General features: G+C 36.4%; 1 protein-coding gene across 2 annotated transcripts; it reads left to right on the top strand.

Annotated features, from left to right (window-relative positions):
• Positions 1–442: 442 nt before the first annotated feature.
• Positions 443–18,880, top strand: DAZL (deleted in azoospermia like). Of its 2 annotated transcripts, XM_057739444.1 has the most exons (12): positions 443–552; positions 6,422–6,568; positions 6,924–7,015; positions 7,605–7,656; positions 8,089–8,152; positions 8,243–8,382; positions 10,860–10,931; positions 11,649–11,699; positions 12,538–12,651; positions 13,739–13,837; positions 16,902–17,004; positions 18,626–18,880. In XM_057739444.1, the coding sequence occupies exons 1-11, from the start codon at positions 550–552 to the stop codon at positions 16,953–16,955; spliced, it is 888 nt and encodes a 295-aa protein (XP_057595427.1). In that variant the 5' UTR covers positions 443–549; the 3' UTR covers positions 16,956–17,004; positions 18,626–18,880. The 2 variants fall into 2 exon arrangements, with proteins under 2 accessions (XP_057595427.1, XP_057595426.1); XM_057739443.1 differs by having other exon boundaries at positions 16,902–18,880.
• The last annotated feature ends 228 nt before the right edge of the window (positions 18,881–19,108 follow it).

The following is a 19,108-nucleotide window of genomic DNA, read 5'->3' as shown; positions in this document are numbered from 1 at the left end:
TAATTGCAATCAATCGGGCTAATGCTGTGCCTTCAGGACGCCATTTTGAAATGAGCGCCTGGACACATTAAAATTTTGTTTTTAATTTTAACCCATATTTGAGTATGCATACTTATTTCGGGCACGCCTCTAAGGCACTTTCAGGGTGATGAGCATCCCTGTGGGTCTGCGGACCCTTTCCTCTGGGGGCAGTGCCTGGTTGGGGAGGACGACACCGGCTCACGCACACCCCCTGCGTACCCCAGGCCGGGGCAGTCGTGCCCCGCGAGCCCCCCCCCCCCCCCCCCCCCGCGGCGGGGCGGGTGCGCGGCCGCCCATTGGCTGAGGCGCCACCCCGACGAGCCCCCGCACCCCGCGCAGGAGCCACGTCCCGGCGCCCCCGCTGGCCACGCCTCAGTCCGCCTGCGCCCCTCGGCCTCGCCACCCGCCTCTGTGTCCTCTGTCCAGTCAAACCGGGCAGCGGGTACGAGCAGGCCTAACAGCACGGTGCCCGAAGCCAGCCTCTGCTCCTCTTCAAGCCCCTCCGCGGGAACGCTGGCTGCCGCCATCATGGTGAGTGGGGGAGGCCCTCGGGACGGCCGGGGCGCGGAAGGGGGCTCGGGACCGGAGGCAAGAGCGGGGCCGCCCGGCTTTCCTGTACAGGGCGGGGGGGGGGGGGGGGGGGGGGGCAGCCTGAAGGCGGGCTTTGGGGCGGCGGTTTGAGGAAAGGCAGGAGGGCTTGGCCTACAATGGCGCCGAGGGCGGCCTCAGGGGCGGGAGGCCTGGCTGTCGGAAGGGAGTGCCCGGGGCCGCTGCCCAGCGCGTGAGGGGCCTGCGGCCTTCTCAGCACCCCAGCCAGGGTGTGGAGAGGCGCCTAGAGGCCCGAGGCCGGACTGAGGGGGTGGGGACTCCGCCCCGCCCCGCCCCCACCCCTTCCAGAAGGTTTGCCTTCCGTCGCTTACCCTGAGGAGAAAACCCTGAGGAGTCGGGCGGCGCGGCCTCCGCGAGGTGGCTTTGGGCCTGTCGAACGCCGCCTGGCACTGCCTCTGGGGCGCACGCGTGCGGACACAGACCCCGGCCCGAACCTCTTCGGGAGGCGGGGCCCCTTGGGTATGGCGCTGGGCGGGCGGGCGGGCGATCGGGGTTCCTGGGGGTCCTTGGCAGGTATGTCGAAGCCCGGCGTGGGGGCGGGGCGGGACCCAGCGGCCCCGCCCGCGGGGCCCCTGGGGCGGCCTCGTGCCTGTGCGGTGGCGGCCGCGGGGACTTCGGGAAGGAAGTTCGCCCGCCGCCATCATTTCCGCACGAGGTGGCCGCTGTCCTCGCGTCGGAGCGACTGCGGATTCAAGAAGTCTAGGAGTTTTTAACCCGGGGAACACTTTTCCCCCAGGGAAACCAGAAACCTCGAGAAATGTCCCTAGAGTATTACATGCTCTCTTGGGTGACATTTATGTGAATTTTGTTAAATGCATAGAGTTGATTCACCAACTCAAGGTACAACTCGGAGAACACGTTTGAGCAACCATCAAGTCACAGATGTGTTTATATACTGTGTGTAGTTGTCGATAGTGTAATAACTATTATTCTATTTTTAGAGGTAAAGGGAGGAAATTTATATACAATTTATTAGTACATATAAATTTTAAAGTAAAAATTTATGGTTGTATGTAATTACTATTTTTAATAATTGTGTCGTGTACTTATCCAGGTCAGTGATTACTTAATAATCTGAGTTATTGTCATTATTTACAACTTTGTCCTCCCCTCTTTTTAGAGGAAAAGGGGGAAAATGCTAATAGCATTATTGATTTTTTTTCTGATATAAAACTAGCATATTAACTCATTGGAAAGTAATCACTGTAAGGAAGGAGAGGTCCATCTTAATCCCAGCATTTAACCACTGTTGAAATTGTGATGAATGTATGCCTTTCCAGATTGTTTTCATGCATATATTGCATATGGATAACGTACATTCTGTTTTAGAAAAATTGTGCTATGCTATATAATACTATCTTACAAACTGTATTCTTCACTTAATATAGTGGGCCTTTTTCCAAAGAGAAATTTAAAGTAATTTTAAATATATGATTACTTATTTTATCAAAAATTCTGTATTATATATTACCATTACTTATTTTACCTTACAATGAATAATTTGTCTGCATTAAAATAATACTGTAATGAGTATCTTTGTGCAAATGTTTTGGCATGCTTATTCTGTTAATAACTTGAAAGAAATTGCCAGGAGTGGAATCAATGGGTGAAAAAGTTTTGTGCATTTTATAATAATTTTGAATTATGATACATTTTTTCTAATAACTCCTGATAAAACCTATATCAGTATATATTCCCACTGATGGTGTGTAATGTGACCTCCTCTCCACACACTTTCCAATGAAAGGTATTACACTTTTTGAAGTTGCCAGTCTAATAACTGGAAAATATTTCACTGTTGATGTACTTTTTCTTTTTTTTTTTTAGCTTTTACCATTTTTTAAAATTCCTAATCCATCTTTCTGTTTGCATATTTACCTTTTCTTGGTGATTTATAAGAACTCTATATTAATACATTTGTCATATATAGTGGGAAAAATTTATAGTGGTGATGAGACACCCTTCTAATTTCTAAAGTACAATCATGTTTCACTTTGTTGATATTCTAGAATTAGATTGATAGAAAATAAGATTTTCATTTTACTTAGATTTTTTTAAAAGTTAAGAAATGGGTGCTGTATTTTAGCAAATGCTTTTTCAATGGTGAATTACAGTAACAGATTTCCCAAGAATGAACCATGCTTGAATTTACAGTATAAACTGTTCTTAATTGTATTTTTTTGTATGCTGCTAGAATTTTATATCTCTGTGTTGGGGGCAAGGGTGGACCATCTTAACTAGATTTTGTTATTTAGATGTGTTAGTTTTATAAAATGCATTGAGAAATATTCTTTTTTCCTCTTTTCTCTGAAAATTTTTCTGAAAAGTCATTTGAATTTTCCTTCTCTTGCACTCTCTCTCCTATCTACCACTGTTAGATTACCCCTCTTACCCCCACCCCTTTGCCCTCCATACACAAATTATCTGTTTCTTTACAGTTTGAGAAAACTCCCTGTGACACTGAGCTAGGAATTGAGTGCTCTTTTTTAAGATTATTTTTAAAGATTCACATTTCTCTAGAAAGTTAGCTACATTTCCAGACTTACTCCCGTGGAGCATTCTAATTGATATCATATCCCATTTTTGTATTCTTGTCTTTGCCTTGCTTAGCTTTCCCAGGATTTTTTGTTTATTGTTTGGATCCCCGCCCTGAGAGTCCACTCTTGATTTACTTAAAAGGTTCTATTCTAATTTTGGTTTACTATTTCATTAATGGAATTTCCTTTTCTGTTAATAACTACTTCCTTTTGTGGATATAACACTGATGACTGCAAATTATAGACCTTTATCTTGGTCAATATACATAGATTTCAGTTTGCACGTAGACTTAATAGTTGAATGAATTCTTGTCAAAGAGCTGATATCCCGGAAACTTTAGTAATGATAAATTTTTTCCCAGCTTTTAGTTATCTTTGTCCTTTGGTCATCCAAATATAAAAGGGCATGTATTACTGTAAATAGCAGTGATGAGAGTTGTGTATATGATGGCCTCCAAGTTCACCCCTGCTTAATATTCCAGAATTACTCATTTTGGAACCCATCCACTCACTTGAAGGTGTAATTAAGAAAAATAATTACTTCTTTAATTTACATGCAATTTATTTTCTGCATGCTTTTGATAGTTAAGATGAATTCTTTAACACCAAACTTTTTGCATTAGCCTAAGAATGCATTTGTGGAGTATTTTTGGCAATAGTTAAAAATAACCAATACTTGTCTATTGGTTATGGATTTGTATATCTAAGTTATAATAGTATATAAAGTTTTAGAATCCCTGTTCAGGTGTCTTAAAGTGGAGTACTTTCCTTACTTTAGCTTTGCGCGCCATCTGCTGGCTGAGGACTAGGACAGACATAACGGTGCCTTTCTTAAGACATTATGACACTAGTGAAATGATTTGATGAATTTTATACTTAATATCTCAATTAAGCAATTTGTACAACCAGCCCCAAACCAAACTATCTATAATATCTAATGGCTTTTTCGCTTTTTCTCAAATTACTATTTGGTTGTCTCAGATACCCATTTTACTTTTGTAAATAGAATATGAGAATTGGAACTTTCGTCTTCAATTCTGGCAACACTGTCACAAGGTTTCTTAACTGTGACCCTGTGCAAATTTGGGGCCAGATAATTCTTTGTTTTGGGGGGCTCTCTCTTACATTATAGGATGCTTACTGTATCTCTAGCCTCTGCCAACCAGGTAGCAGGTACACCCCTCAATTGTAACAACCAAAAATGCCCCTGGGCCACAAAATCTCCCTGGTTGAGAATCAGTATATTATCATAACCCTTTATAATCTTTCACAGTTTTCTGGCCTGAAGTTATACCTGCAAATTAAAATACATCTATCCATTGTAGTTCACAGACAGCTAATACTATAAATAGTTTATCAAATAAAAAGGCATCCAGAGATCATCCGGAAATGAAGGGGAAATTGAGAAGGAGAAAAGAAAGTCCATAAGAATTTCAGAACTGCTATTTTGTTTTGTTTGTGTTTGGGGTTTTTGAATGTGAGCTAATTGAAAGAGATGGGTAAATTGTCTATTGTGAAGAGAAATCTAGTCAAATTTCTCAGTAGTTCAGGTATGTGACTTATGTTAATATAGTCCCATTTAGAAAAAAATTAAAATTATACAACATTTAAAAATGGAAAAGCTTTAGAAATAGTTTTTACTCTCTCTGACTTCATTGTCATGAAATATCACTGTACCATGGTTAAAAGAAAGAATTAGGAAGTATTCAAATAGAAACACAAAATAACAAGTGTGAACACAGATTAATAAAGAAAAGCCCAAACACTCAAATTTGGTAATTTGACAATTTTGATTTCATGTTGTAGAATCTTAACTTTATCAGTAATTTCTAGCATCTAACAAAATAGGAACTCTACCTACTTTTCATTACTGTAACTAATTTTTATAAAAATTATTCTACTTGTCTTTTTTTAAAAATAAGTATCGGTTACTTTTATCTTTGTTTTTGCTTTCCTTCATTAAGCTGTGGTGTAATAGCTTTATCTTGCTTTTGCAGCCTTTTGTACTTACTAATAATCAGTGGGCACTTCATAAATGAATTTCAAATGAACAAATGTGCCATAAAGTAGTAACTTGAGGTTCCAACTCAAATTAGTTGTTAATAATAAAGTATCTACAAAATAAGTACATAGATCATAAAGCTAGGAAAGAAACCTTTCTTTAACCTATTGAAAATAAATTCAGATACCAGGATGCTAACTTGTATTGGCATACCACTTTATAGTTTACAAGATGAATTCACAGGTGTTATCTCACTTCGTTCTCAAAGCAGTTTTCCAAGAGATAAACAGCTGCCAAATAAGTGATTTATAACTTAGTAAGGGACATGAATGCCTGACTAAATCAGTTTTTATTTTCAAAATACATGTTACCAGTAAATTCTGATTCAGAAAAATTTACATTAATCTTAGTGTGGGATGCCTAAAGACAGAGTTCTGACCAGAATTCAGAAAAAATAATGAGTTTCATGTGTGGGTGTCTATTTGAAAATAAAGATGGTATCATTTATATCTTTCAGCCCACTGTGAGAGTTAGAATTACTAGTAGGACTTATTTGGTATTATTCAGGAATAAAAACATTATTTTAAAGATGCTTTGAACACACTACCATTAGGGAAAAGGATTTAAACTCTTTGTTTTTAAAGCAGGAGCTATGATATGTGAGCAAATAATGTTTTCATGATCCATTTCCAAAGTAAAGCAGGCATACTAACGCAGGAAGTGTTAAAATTATAAGGTCGGTATTAATTTTGGTGAATAGAAAGATGAGGCAAAACGGATTGGTTTAAAACTTTGTCTTCTTTTTGATGCAGCTTTTTAAAAAAACTGGTTATATTTACCATGCCTTTGAATAAGGTACTCAGAAAATGAAAATTTGCTTGTTGGCATAGAACAGGATGACTTTAGTAACTTTACATTTTACAAATCTGAACTTTTTAATTACTTTTTACCAGTTCGCATAGTATTTCAGAAACTCAATATAAAATCAATATTCTACCACAGCGTTGTACAAGAGATAGTGGTGAGTAACACTGGGTTTGAGACAGTACTATACCCTTTTGTTAAAATTTCATGCTGATCTACCCTGACTACTCTAGACCCTGAGCCTGAACTATAAAGCTATATTGGTGACAAATTTACAATGAAAATAATTTATATGACAATATTTTTTATTTTAAAACCATAAATTATATTTTATATCTGTGATTTTAGCCTGTATATCTAGTGCTGATATCTGCTTTCCAAATTACAGTCTGCTGCAAATCCTGAGACTCCAAGCTCAACCATCTCCAGAGAGGCCAGCACCCAGTCGTCATCAGCTACCACCAGCCAAGGCTATGTTTTACCAGAAGGCAAAATCATGCCAAATACCATTTTTGTTGGTGGAATTGATATTAGGGTATTGTATTCATGTTTCATTTATTTTTAAAAGTATTTTGTGAATAATGGGATTTGGGCCCTGTTGTAAACATAAGGCTTTTTTTGTTTTTTGGGTTGTTTTTTTTTTTTTTTGGTACTTCATGCAGCTTTGAAATTGTTTTTAAGTTTAACCTATAGAAACTAAAAATATCGTTGACAAAGAAGTACAGGTGGTTTGGAGATACTTAGAGGAGATACTTCCACATCATCAAGTCTTCTTTACAGTATAATTAAAAATTTTGCCCAGAAAACATGACCAATAAACAATTTATAGGAAAGAAAAAAAAATTTTGAATGTTGAATTTTTACTCTTGAATTCCAATTTTTCTTCACAGATGGATGAAACCGAAATTAGAAATTTCTTTGCTAGATATGGTTCAGTCAAAGAGGTGAAGATAATCACAGATCGAACTGGTGTGTCCAAAGGGTGAGTAAAACATCTGTTCAGTGTAAATTGTAAGTATTTGAACTATAGCATCTGTTGAGTTTCAGAAAAGAAGAATTCAAAACTGGTACTCTAACATTTGTATAAATGAAATTTGTTGCTTTGTAATTTCTTTCATGTAAAGGATAAAAGTTTGCTGCCAGCTCTTTTATTTAATCATTTCCTTGGTGTTTGTATTTAAATGTTTTCCATCTTCATTTGTTTCACGTAAGTGGCTTAATCAGTTTTATCCAAGAATTGTTTTCTTCACATGTTTCACAGTATCTCAAATTTTAACCATCCTGCCATACATAATAAGTTAAATTCAGGTTCATAGGTATGAATTTTCTGTTAATGAATGAGGGTCCCACACTGCCTTAGTCTTTGTGCATTCTGATGTAGATCAGGGTAGGAAAGTAAAACAGTAGTATTTATAGAGGCTCTGCCATACACATCTTACAGTTGTCTGTCTCAGTTTATTCTTCCTCCGTTATCATGATTACTTCTGTCAGTTATTTAACAGAATACTAGAAGTTTCAAACCATGTACTATTATGATGGTGATTTTATATTTCATTTATTTGCCTTTCTAGCTATGGATTTGTTTCATTTTATAATGATGTGGATGTGCAGAAGATAGTAGAAGTAAGTAATCTTCTAGAAAAAAACTTAATTACCTTATGGGTGCAGCGTTTAGTATTGTTTGAGTCCTGAATGTATGCTCAGTCTTGTATAAGATATAGAAATAAATATATTTCCTGTTTGAGATCCAGACTTAGAATAATCTTACATAACTTGTCAGAACCTGTTTATTTTTGATTGGGCATCCAGCCTCATGAACTAGAGACAGGAAAGATTAGAAACAGGCTTTTGATCAAATTCCACAGCACCTCTCAACATTTGATTAGAGCAGTGAAGATAAGTAAGGTAGCTTCATGGTGATAAATTTTGACTTGGTATGTTCTTACCACTGATATTCTCTGATAGTAGTAATTTTTCAGAACTTGGGTGTTTACCAGAGTCTTGGAAGTAAAGAGTTGGACATCGATTCTAGTTTTCTTACTGTTTTATTTTCAGTCACAGATAAATTTCCATGGTAAAAAGCTGAAACTGGGCCCTGCAATCAGGAAACAAAATTTATGTGAGTAAAGAAAGGAATTGTTCTCATTGACACATGTGTGGCTTTTCAGAGAACTAAAAATAGGCTGTTTTCTTTTTATCCTATAAAAAGGTGCTTTTCATGTGCAGCCACGTTCTTTGGTTTTTAATCCTCCTCCTCCACCACAGTTTCAGACTGTCTGGAGTAATCCAAACACTGAAACTTACATGCAGCCTCCAACCATGATGAATCCTATAACTCAGTACGTTCAGGTAAGAATTACCTACCTTCCTGTTTTTTTGTGTGTTGTATTGGGTTGGCCAAAAAGTTCATTCAGGTTTTTGTAAGATGTTACAGGAAAATCCGAATGAACTTTTTGGCCAACCCAATATTAGCGATCTTATTATTGATGGGGGCATCTTAAAAGTTAAACCAGTCTCACTGCTTACCCTTTGTGGAATTACATCAACAATTTCCATAATAAGTGACAATACTATCCCTGTTTGAATACTTTTGAGTGATGGGACGTCTGTTACTTTCGTTAGAAATCTGTCACTCTTAGTGTTACTTCTTATATAATACTAAACTAAAACTGCTTCTATAAGGTTTGTAAGCCTTTATCTTAGAACTGACCACTGTAGTGACATAGAACTGATATCTTCCCCCACCCCTTTTTTCCCAAATAACTCCTAAAATATTTGAAGACAGCTTTCCTTATGTGTTTGCCTGGTTTATTCTATTCTAGGGTCAGCTCTTCTTTGCAATAATTTCCAGATGCCTCCTCATATAGATTGTTGATTTCTGGATGTATTAAGGTTCTAGAATGCATAAATTTCTGATAACTATTTGTAAAACTCTATGAATTTCTGGCGTATAATTTGTCTTGGTTACTTTACTATTTGAAGTGGGATTTGGAATACTTATCTCCTATTGATAATAAATAACATTTATTTTCTTCTTTGTTCAGTTTTCTTTCTTCAGTTTAAAAGACATTTTATTTTTAGGAAAAGAAACAAAATCATAGCGAAAAAGTTCTACAATGTCTGTCATTTGTTTACAGTTTCCATCTACCTGAAGTGTAGGATATATCTTTTCTTTTCTTACATAAAACACAGCTAGAAGGAAAGCCCTACTTGTTCTTAACATTTACCTTGAGGTGTTATTACCTATTCTGGTATATTTATGTGTGCTACTACCTAGATATTTTCAATCAGTAAATAGCTATTGAAAGATAAAAGACATTGTACGGTCTCTCTTCCAGTTTAGGGTTATATACTGCCCTTAAGTTTTTTTTTTTTTAAATAAATTTATTTATTTATTTATTTATTTTGGCTGCATTGAGTCTTTGTTGTTGCGTGCAGGCTTTCTCTAGTTGTGGCGAGCTGGGGCTACTCTTTGTTGCAGTGCACGGACTTCCCATTGCGGTGGCTTCTCTTGTGGAGCATGGGCTTTAGGTGCATGGGCTTCAGTAGTTGCGGCACTTGGGCTCAGTAGTTATGGCTCGAGGGCTCTAGAGCACAGGCTCAGTAGTTGTGGCACATGGGCTTAGTTGCTCCAAGGCACGTGGGATCTTCCCAGACCAGGGCGTGAACCTGTGTCCTCCTCATTGGCAGGTGGGTTCTTAACCACTGCACCACCAAGGAAGCCCCGCACTTAACTTTTACAAGTGAAATGCAGAAAGAGCCAAAAAGCCTATAGGAGGATTCCACGTTACCCCAAGATACTGTCAAAGGAATACAAAACTGCCAAAAAGTATTTTTACGAAAAAATAGCACACATGTATTAATATAACTCTAACATGGAAATCTATTTTAATAGAGCCTTATCACCATGTAAGAAGAACTGAGTGGGAATAAATATACAAATAACTTAGGCTGGCAAAATCAGTCACTTCCCTTATTTATCTCTTTCTTCTCCCAGTCCAAAAGGCTAACATTTGACAAAGAATACTCACTTCTTCATGAAGCCAGTCACTCAAATACAATCTATACAATCTTGCATTGTATATGAAAAAATTAAATTTCCTTATTTTCTTATTTTTGTTACATTGGGAATAATATTCCTTTCTGGTTTTTTTTAATTTATTTATTTTATTAATTTATTGGCTGTGTTGGGTCTTCGTTGCTGCACACGGGCTTTCTCTAGTTGCTGCGAGCGGGGGCTACTCTTCATTGTGGTGCACAGGCTCCTCATTGTAGTGGCTTCTCTTGTCACGGGCTCTAGGCATGTGGGCTTCAGTATTTGCGGTGCACGGGCTCAATAGTTGTGCCTCACGGACTCTAGAGCACAGGCTCAATAGTTGTGGCGCACGGGTTTAATTGCTCCGTGGCATGTGGAACCTTCCCAGGGCAGGGCTCGAACCTGTGTCCCCTGCATTGGCAGGCGGATTCTTACTCACTGCGACACCTAGGAAGTCCTCTGATTTTTAAAAATATACCTTGGGACTTCCCTGGTGGTCCAGTGGCAAAGACTCCGTGCTCTCAATGCAGGGGACCTGGGTTGGATACCTGGTCAGGCAACTAGATCCCACATGCCTCAGCTAAGAGTTGGCATACCACAACTAAAGATCCCACATGCCACAAACCCGCGTGCTGCAACTGAAAAAGAAGGATCCCGCATACCACAGCCAAGAACGAAGATCTTGCGTACCTCAGCTAAGACCTGGTGCAGCCAAATAAATAAATAAATATTTTTTAAAAAATTAAAATACATCTTGTTCATTCATTCTTTCTGTCAACTTTGTTTTTAGGCTTATCCTCCTTATCCAAGTTCACCAGTTCAGGTTATCACTGGATATCAGCTGCCTGTTTATAATTATCAGGTAATTTAAGAGGGGTCAAAGTGAAGTACTTTGGAATATTATTGAGGCCTTTATATATATAAATTTCCCTAATAGTTTGTCACTGAAAGTAGTCAAGTGTGCCTAAAATGTAAGAAAAAACTTAGAATTAGTCTAAAATTAGGGCTTCTCTATTTTTTAGAAATAAGGGACAGGAATGATCTTAGCAAGAAGCTTTTTCTTGAACTTACAAGATTTGGTGTCTCCTTCTGTATTTCAACATGTATTCTTCATCTTTGCTTTCAAATAGGTGAAACATCCAGACTGACTTTTATGAGTTTTTCTAGGGGCATAGGTTGAAATAAAATAATTACTTAGTTCTTAGAGCATTTAATTCCAGTTATGTTTCATAGTGTTTATTTAGCTGGCTGCTACAAGTTAGTAGTTCTCAGTTTCTGCCCATAGATATGACCATGTCTGTGATGCTGACCATATCTGTGGTTATAAATTCAGAGAACTACTATCTTTAAGTTTTCCTGAAAACAAACTCCAGAAAATTGAGAAAAAGTTGGAGTTTATATGTGAAAATAACAGTAAAATCCTTACATATCAGAAACATAAAGTACTTTTTTCTTCCATTTTGTTTCTTTTATTATAACAAGCTCAGGGAGCCAGCATGACAGATACCTCAGCATTGTCTATCTCATATCTTTGTGAAAATGAGAAGGAATATTTAAATTATTTCTTTTTTTTTTTAAGATGCCACCACAGTGGCCTGCTGGGGAACAAAGGAGTTATGTTATTCCTCCGGTAAGGTGAATTAGCCTATTGTACTTCCTATTCTTTATTTTAAAGTATTTTACTGTTTAACTGTTATATATTTCTTAACCTTTTACCATATCAAATACGCCTAGAAATATTTTAAATGCCCTTTTACGTTATGTGTTATATTTTATTTCTTGGCAACCCAAGTATATACTCCCATGGGAGAACCTGTGCTTTTTTGTTTCTGAGGTTGTTTTGGATGTACTTAAGCAGTGGCTGCCCTGTATAGGGCAGTGCTCACACAATAGTGCTCACTTACTTGTTGATAGAATATGTAACCAAGAAAGGTAGTATTAATACCTATGCTAATTCTAACTCCAGGGATTTAGAATAGTATTGAATCTGCCTCTAGTTTTCTAGCCATAAAAAAATCTGTTAAAGAGAAGCAAAGATACTTTGTTGTCAGTACTGTTACATGTTACATAAGAAAAGGAATAGAGGAAAAGAGGGCGCTATCTCTAAAACACCTGAGCCTTTGTAACCTTCTGTCTTTCATCAGGATTGGATTTTGAAGGATGTAATATGAGCTAAAATTCTGAGACACTGGGAAATTCCCTTCCCATTCCCTTACTATATATTAGAGGGTTTTTTTTTCTTAGAGAAATTCTCCTTCTAATTCTGATTATGTTGACATTTCAAAATAAAAGATTGCTTATTGCATTTCAACTATTCAGTTTTAAATAGTTTCTGAAATAATGTAAGTGAACTTCAGCACAGCCCACATTTAAACTTTCAGTATCAGCTCACCATTTTGAAGAATAGATTGTTTAGAAATGTGTCTAATGTGTATCTCTTAATTACACTTTTATCGTTTTAAATGTAGGCTTACACAGCTGTTAACTACCACTACAGTGAAGTTGATCCAGGAGCTGATGTTTTGCCAAGTGAATGCTCAGTTCATGAAGCTACTTCATCCTCTGGAAATGGCTCACAAAAGGCAAACATCTAATTTTGTTTATTAATATTTATATTTTTATATTTATTTTTTTCAAGTTTTAATAATGGCCCTTTGAGAGGCAAGCATCTTTGTCCAGATTTAAAGATATTACAGAACTTGAGTCATTGACTAATGCAATTTACAAAAAAGTTAATGAAATTTTAGGCACCCCCAAACTGTTAGTGTGTATGTGTAGTTGCTGATTCAGTAGTCCTTCCCTCTCTTCCATTTTCATTGGTTTTTTTGTTTGTTTTTTTAACCATAGTTTAATAAAACTATGATTTGGCAGAGTGCAAATGGGTAGGTTTCCTTAAGAATTCTACTCTTCAAAAGAGGAACTATATGAATCTACCTTGTCTTTTACCAGTTTAAACATTTACTTAGCTAAATAGTAATATACAATTATTTATGGTATTCTCTCCATAACATTGTATATGGTAGCAGCTCTCAAGAGTGGTGGAGTCACTAGAAATTAAAATATTAGAATAGGCAGAGTTGTTTCTTTTTTATCATTGAAGTAGATCCCTATGATAACTATGCTCTCACTCTTGAATGCTAGTTTTCTTGAATGGGTGAGAATATGGAGTAATTGCTGTGATTGGGCTATGCATAACATGGAATCATTCCCATTGGAGTATGTGTACTTCGTTCATGTATTTCTCAGTGGAAAAATGTTGAGAATTACTGAACTGTGGGATGAAGAAATTCCCAGATTTGTTACACAACTTAAATTTGAAAAAATATTAACTTACAGTATAATTATATTATCAGAGTTTAACCTAAATAAATGTTTCTTGAAATGCTGAAATTCACTTTTTTATCTAACAGGAAAAATTAAAGAGACTTAAGCAAATACCTTAGGGCTTGACTCATTGAGCTTTTTAAACCAGTACTCTATCGCTGAGTTTCTGAAATAATTCTTAAATTTGGTAGAAAAGTTACATACTAAGTGACATGTGGTAAGAATTACAAAATTACATGAGAATTATTTAGAAATAAGTGTATGTATTCATTAAACTTTTTCAAAAAGCCCATTACCAGTGAGTAAAAGGAGGAATAGTCTTTTCTGAAAATTTTTGTGTTTCAGAAGTCTGTGGACCGAAGCATACAGACGATGGTATCTTGTCTATTTAATCCAGAGAACAGGCTGAGAAACTCCCTTGTTACTCAAGATGACTACTACAAGGTATGAAAGGAATGATATACAGGATAAAAAGCACACTTGTCAGCCATAAAGCATCTTTTTTCTGTGGTATATATATTTTGACATTACATAGAACATATAATTGAACTCTTAGCTTTTGACTATAACCCAGTAAATCTCTGTGAGTGAGTTTTTTGTTTTTTGTTTTTTTTTTTTAGTAGAAAAAAATGTGCTATTTTTATTTATTTATTTATTTTATCTGTGAGTGAGTTTTAAGTGGCAGTGTATTCTAGCTGCTCAAATCTTGATATAGTATAGTTTGCCCTTAGTGGAGAAATCTTTAGCAGAAGCCTATACTGTAATTGAAAGGGTTCATGAAAGAGAGTTGAAAGAGAATAATGGTTTGACCAAATAGAAAAAGAGAAAATTTTAGATACAGAAAGCAAAACTTAAGAGTACATGGATATTGGACTAAAGAGAAGAAAAGAAATTGATCACTCAGATGATCAGTTTGAACAGTGTTGGGGAGGAGAAATGAGGTAACGTGAAATAGTAAAAAGAGCTGAGTAGAAAGAAATGGAAGTTGATTCACAGTTGGTAAAGTAGAGAAGAATGTGGGTGTTTGAATTTAAGAAAGTTCTGGTTTCTGGTCCTGGTTCTATCACCTGGGACAGTTCACTTAACTCTCATTAAGAAGTCTAAAATGGGGAGTCTCCAAGATCCCTTTAGTTCTCAGTCTCTGAACATGGAAAGGAACTGGTCGCTTCGGTGGGGGGAGAATGTTGTGCTTAGTAAAGGGAAGTTTTTTATAAGATATTATACCCTACAATTCACCCATTTAAAGTGTGCAATTCAGTACTTTTTAGAATATTCACAGAGTTGTGCAACCGTAACTACAGTCAATTTTAGAATATTTTAATCACCCCCAAAATAAACCCCCTACCCCTTAGCAGTCACTCTCCATTCCCCTCAACTCTCTAGCTTTAGGCAACTACTAACCTTCTTTCTTTAGGGATTTGTCTACTCTGGATATTTCACGTAAGTAGTATAATATAACATGTGACCTTTTGTGAGAGACTTTCACTTAGTAAAATGTTTTCAAGGGTCATCAATGTTACAGCATATATAAGTACTTCATTTCTTTTGATTTATGAATCTGCCACTTAGTGTTTATCCATTCATCACTATTTGATAGATATTTGGGTTGTTTCCACTTTGGGGCACTGATGAGTAATGCTGTGAACATTCGTGTACAAGTTACTGTGTGCATATATGTTTTTATTTCTCTTGGGTATATACCTAAGAATGGTATATACCAAGGAGCTGCCAGAATTTTTCCAAAATGCACCGTTCTACATTCAAAGGGAAGTTTTATAATCATTGCTTTGTTTCTTAAAACAGGGAAAGGAGAATAGCTTTTTTCCATTTATAGATGGAAACAGGATAAATCTTAAAGCATTTTTTTTTAATTTATTTATTATTTATTTATTTATTGGCTATGTTGGGTCTTTGTGGCTGTGCATGGGCTTTCTCTAGTTGCAGTGAGTGGGGGCTACTCTTCGTTGCAGTGCATGGGCTCCTCATTGCCGTGGCTTCTCTTGTTGCAGAGCATAGGCTCTAGGCACATGGGCTTCAGTAGTTGAGGCACACAGGCTCAATAATTGTGGCTCACGGGCTCTAAAGCACAGGCGCAATAGTTGTGGTGATGGGCTTAGTTGCTCCATGGCATGTGGGATCTTCCTGGAGCAGGGATCGAACCCGTGTCCCCTGCATTGGCAGGCAGATTCTTAACCACTGCACCACATAGGAAGCCCAAAGCATTTTTAAAAGGAAAACTTAGGACTTCCTTTAATGCAGAAGACTAAAGCTGTAGCAGAATTAAGTTCTTAACCATCTTCTCAATAAGGAGTAAACCTGTGCATTTGAAGTCAACATTTGTTCTCGTTTCATTCTGCATAGACAGTACAATTTAAAAGGAAAGAACTGGGGGCTGTATGACAGCTTACTTTGCTCAAGGTTCTGAAGTTTAAATAGGTAATACTAAAGGATTTGTTTGCAAAGCAGAAAATCTTTAACCAGCAAGTCTTTAAACTTGAATTTTACCTGGTATTTAACAAAAGTCTCGCTCTGAATCTTCCACAGTTTTCTGCTCCTTTAAGCTAAGAGTTAGAAGTTGTCTAGCTTGTAGACCTATTTTGATTAGCTAAATATTATTATTGTTTTAATTGAGTTCGAATGCACTGAGGCAGGATATACACTCTTTCCATGATAAATCCCACTCAATTCCAGCTCCTTCATAATCTTTCATATCCCACCTGATCTCTGAAGATACTTGAGTTTGTGACCACTTTTCTGGGCTTTAGCCTAGATAATGGATATTACCCTGATAACAGATTACATAATTTCCAGAAGTCACCCTTCTTTATATGACAATGGAATTTAATGCCTAGGAAAAGGGCGTAGTTAAGATAAAAGTGTAGCAAAGAAAATACTATTATTATGTTATTGCTGGTTTACTCAGCTCCATTCCTCTATGTAAGGCCTCATTTCTTCTCTCTGTACATTTGGAGACAACATAGAGTGAAAGGAAATCTTTGCGTATATTTTTATTTTTCTATTTCATTTCCTTAAAAATTATGTATCTTCATTACGTTTTAAGAATATGTCTTTAAATATGCCAAAACTTTTATCTTTTAACCTAAAAGCATAGGGTTTCAGATTGGAGTGCTATTCTCAAGCCATGATTTCTGTCAGGTGTATTTTAGTAAAAATAGGACCTCTAAAAATTTCTTATGTTTTTTGTCAGCTGTCTTTGGGACATCACTGCCAAATTATTAATTGAGAATTGACATAGAAGGATATTGATTATAAATCCTCTTTTTCTGAGTTACAGAGATTTCTTTTTTAACTAAATTATTGAATAAAAACATTGATACATTTGTTATCCCAAAGTTGAGGAATGCTTCCCCAAAAGGATCACTTTTCTCTCATTATTTATAGTTTTTAATCCCAAAATAAATGCTTTAAGTATTTTTCAACTCTCTTAGGTCATAATGGTAATAGGAATTTTCAGTGAAGTAAAATGGACTATTTCTCTCTTTTCTAGGATAAAAGAGTTCATCATTTTAGAAGAAGTCGGGCAGTGCTTAAGTCTGTTTGATCCTCTCTGCTGACTTTCTAGTCTCATTGGAAGTGGCAGGTTTTGAATAGTAAGAAGAGACTGAAAGTTTTTCCACTATTATAGAAATTTAATTCTGAATTTTGATAAATCACACCCAGACTTTCTATACAAGTTATATTAGATTGCCTAGTTTTGTTTTACATTGAAACTATTTTTCATTAGACCTTTACTTAGAAACCGGTTCTGTATTGCATATGTAGTTAAAAGTAAAAAGATAATTGAGACTGAAAGGAATAACTTTAAGATTTATCTGTAAGGATTTTTTTTTAATTGACATTTTAAGAGTTTAAAAACAAATGCTGATTTTCAAAAAAAAAACTTTTAGAAAACCTATTTTGAAAGGTCAGAATTTTGATAGTTTAAATACAAGCACTTCACTCAACAAGTACCTGTGAACAGTACAATATCTACAATATTGTGCTTTTATGATTTGTCTAGAAATTTACCACAAAAGCAGAGTTTTTAAGACTGCATTTTTAATCAGTGGAACTCAGTATATAGTTAGCTTTATTGAAGTTTTCCTTATCTCAACCCAGTAAAACAGATTCTAAACAGTCCAATCAGTGGGTCTTACATTTATTAGTTCAAAATATTTTATCTTTTATCTAAAATCCACACATTGGGATGGTAATTAGGATAACTAAAATTCTGGGCCTAATTTTTGTAAAAGAATCCAAAACAAACTAAACTTTACTAGGTACATAAGCTTCTCGGTGAGTTACCATTCTTTTTTTCTTTTACTTTTTTCTCCTTGAAATGCTAAACTCAATGGGTTTATCTTAAATTGTGCAAAATATTGGTATTAAAGAAGGCTGAAACTTTTTTTTGTCACTGAAAAGTTAATCAGAGTATCTGAAAGGAATTGTTTTTATAGAAAACATTAAATATTAGTTATTTGTTAAAGATAGATTTTTATTTTTGTTTTTTAGCCTATTATATTTCCTTTTTTAACGTAAAATATGTTCAGGAAAGTCAAAGTTGTTGTGGCATTTCTAAACTGCAAGAGTTGAGTAATAACCTATCCCCAAAATATACTAGAGTTAGAGTTAACAATGCATTTTTAGATTAGCTAGTCTCCTCGTTAGACATTGTAAGACATTGTAAATCGTGACAGACAGCTAGAGATCCACAGCCCCTTTGCTTTTACCCACAGTCTTGCTTTTCCAGTCTATACCACCATTCTTCCAGGAGGTTTGTTCCTAGAACAGGTGAGTAAAGGAAGAGAAGTAGCGGTAGCAGTATAAGCAGTTTGAGGGCTAAGCCTTGGAGAGGTAGCAGTGGGATGATAACCTTTCTCAGGGGAACACTTGTATCCGCATCATTTGACCTGCCATGGACATGAGTTTAAAGTGGCTTCCTGGCTTTTCTTTCATTGGCCTGCCCCTTCATTGAAACGTGGAAACTCCATTTATCCCTATCCAGATGAAGCTTCTATGGGCCATGTCATCAGTGCCCTTGTCTTATAATTCCTAACAATTTTCATTCTGAATCTGAAGGGAGGAGTCTTTTAATGTAAGGATCCCCAAGAGGGCTTTCTTATACCTCAGAATTTGAAAGTGCCCTGAAATTTGTCCTTTTTAAAATACTCTGTACTTTTTTGTGTGTGCTGTAACATTCTTACATGTATTATTCTGTGATTAAATCTCCAGGTTATTATAAGTGATACCTAAATTCTAAAGAGCCAATTCTAATTATCCCGGTAGGACCTTAAGAAAAGTAAGGGAATAAACTTTCTATTTGTCTGCTATTTTGTTACACTGAAGTATTTAAAAGAGTAAGGTAAAAAGAATAGACAAAATCCTGAACCTTTCAAAATGGAAAATTAATTTTAAACTTAAAACTGTGTTCCTGTTTACCTATGATGATACTGTCTTTGCATAAGTGAATAAATAGAAATAAAGAAACTTTTTTCTTTCCAAAAGTGTTTTGACCTACTTATTCCTGTCATATTACCCCCCCCCCCCCAAAAAAAAAATGGTGGGCATTTGGGTGGGTAGTATGTGACAAGATTTAGATCCTTGAAATTTGGAAGTGTAAATTTTCAGTTTCTTAATCTGGCCAAATTAGTTTGTAAAAGCAAATTTTGGTACATTGTATTTTTGTCGCTTTCTCTTGTGCAATTAAGAGAAAGA

This window comes from Hippopotamus amphibius, chromosome 6 (genome assembly GCF_030028045.1).
Source record: "Hippopotamus amphibius kiboko isolate mHipAmp2 chromosome 6, mHipAmp2.hap2, whole genome shotgun sequence".
Lineage (NCBI taxonomy): Eukaryota > Metazoa > Chordata > Mammalia > Artiodactyla > Hippopotamidae > Hippopotamus > Hippopotamus amphibius.
The sequence above is the reverse complement of the archived record's forward strand: the minus strand, read 5'-3'. Positions and strand labels throughout refer to the sequence as shown.

Coding starts and splice junctions, on each gene's coding strand:
- DAZL (XM_057739444.1), top strand. Junction 8,153..8,242: donor AATCAGGAAACAAAATTTAT/GTGAGTAAAGAA, acceptor TCCTATAAAAAG/GTGCTTTTCATGTGCAGCCA. Junction 13,838..16,901: donor CTCAAGATGACTACTACAAG/GTATGAAAGGAA, acceptor TCTCTTTTCTAG/GATAAAAGAGTTCATCATTT.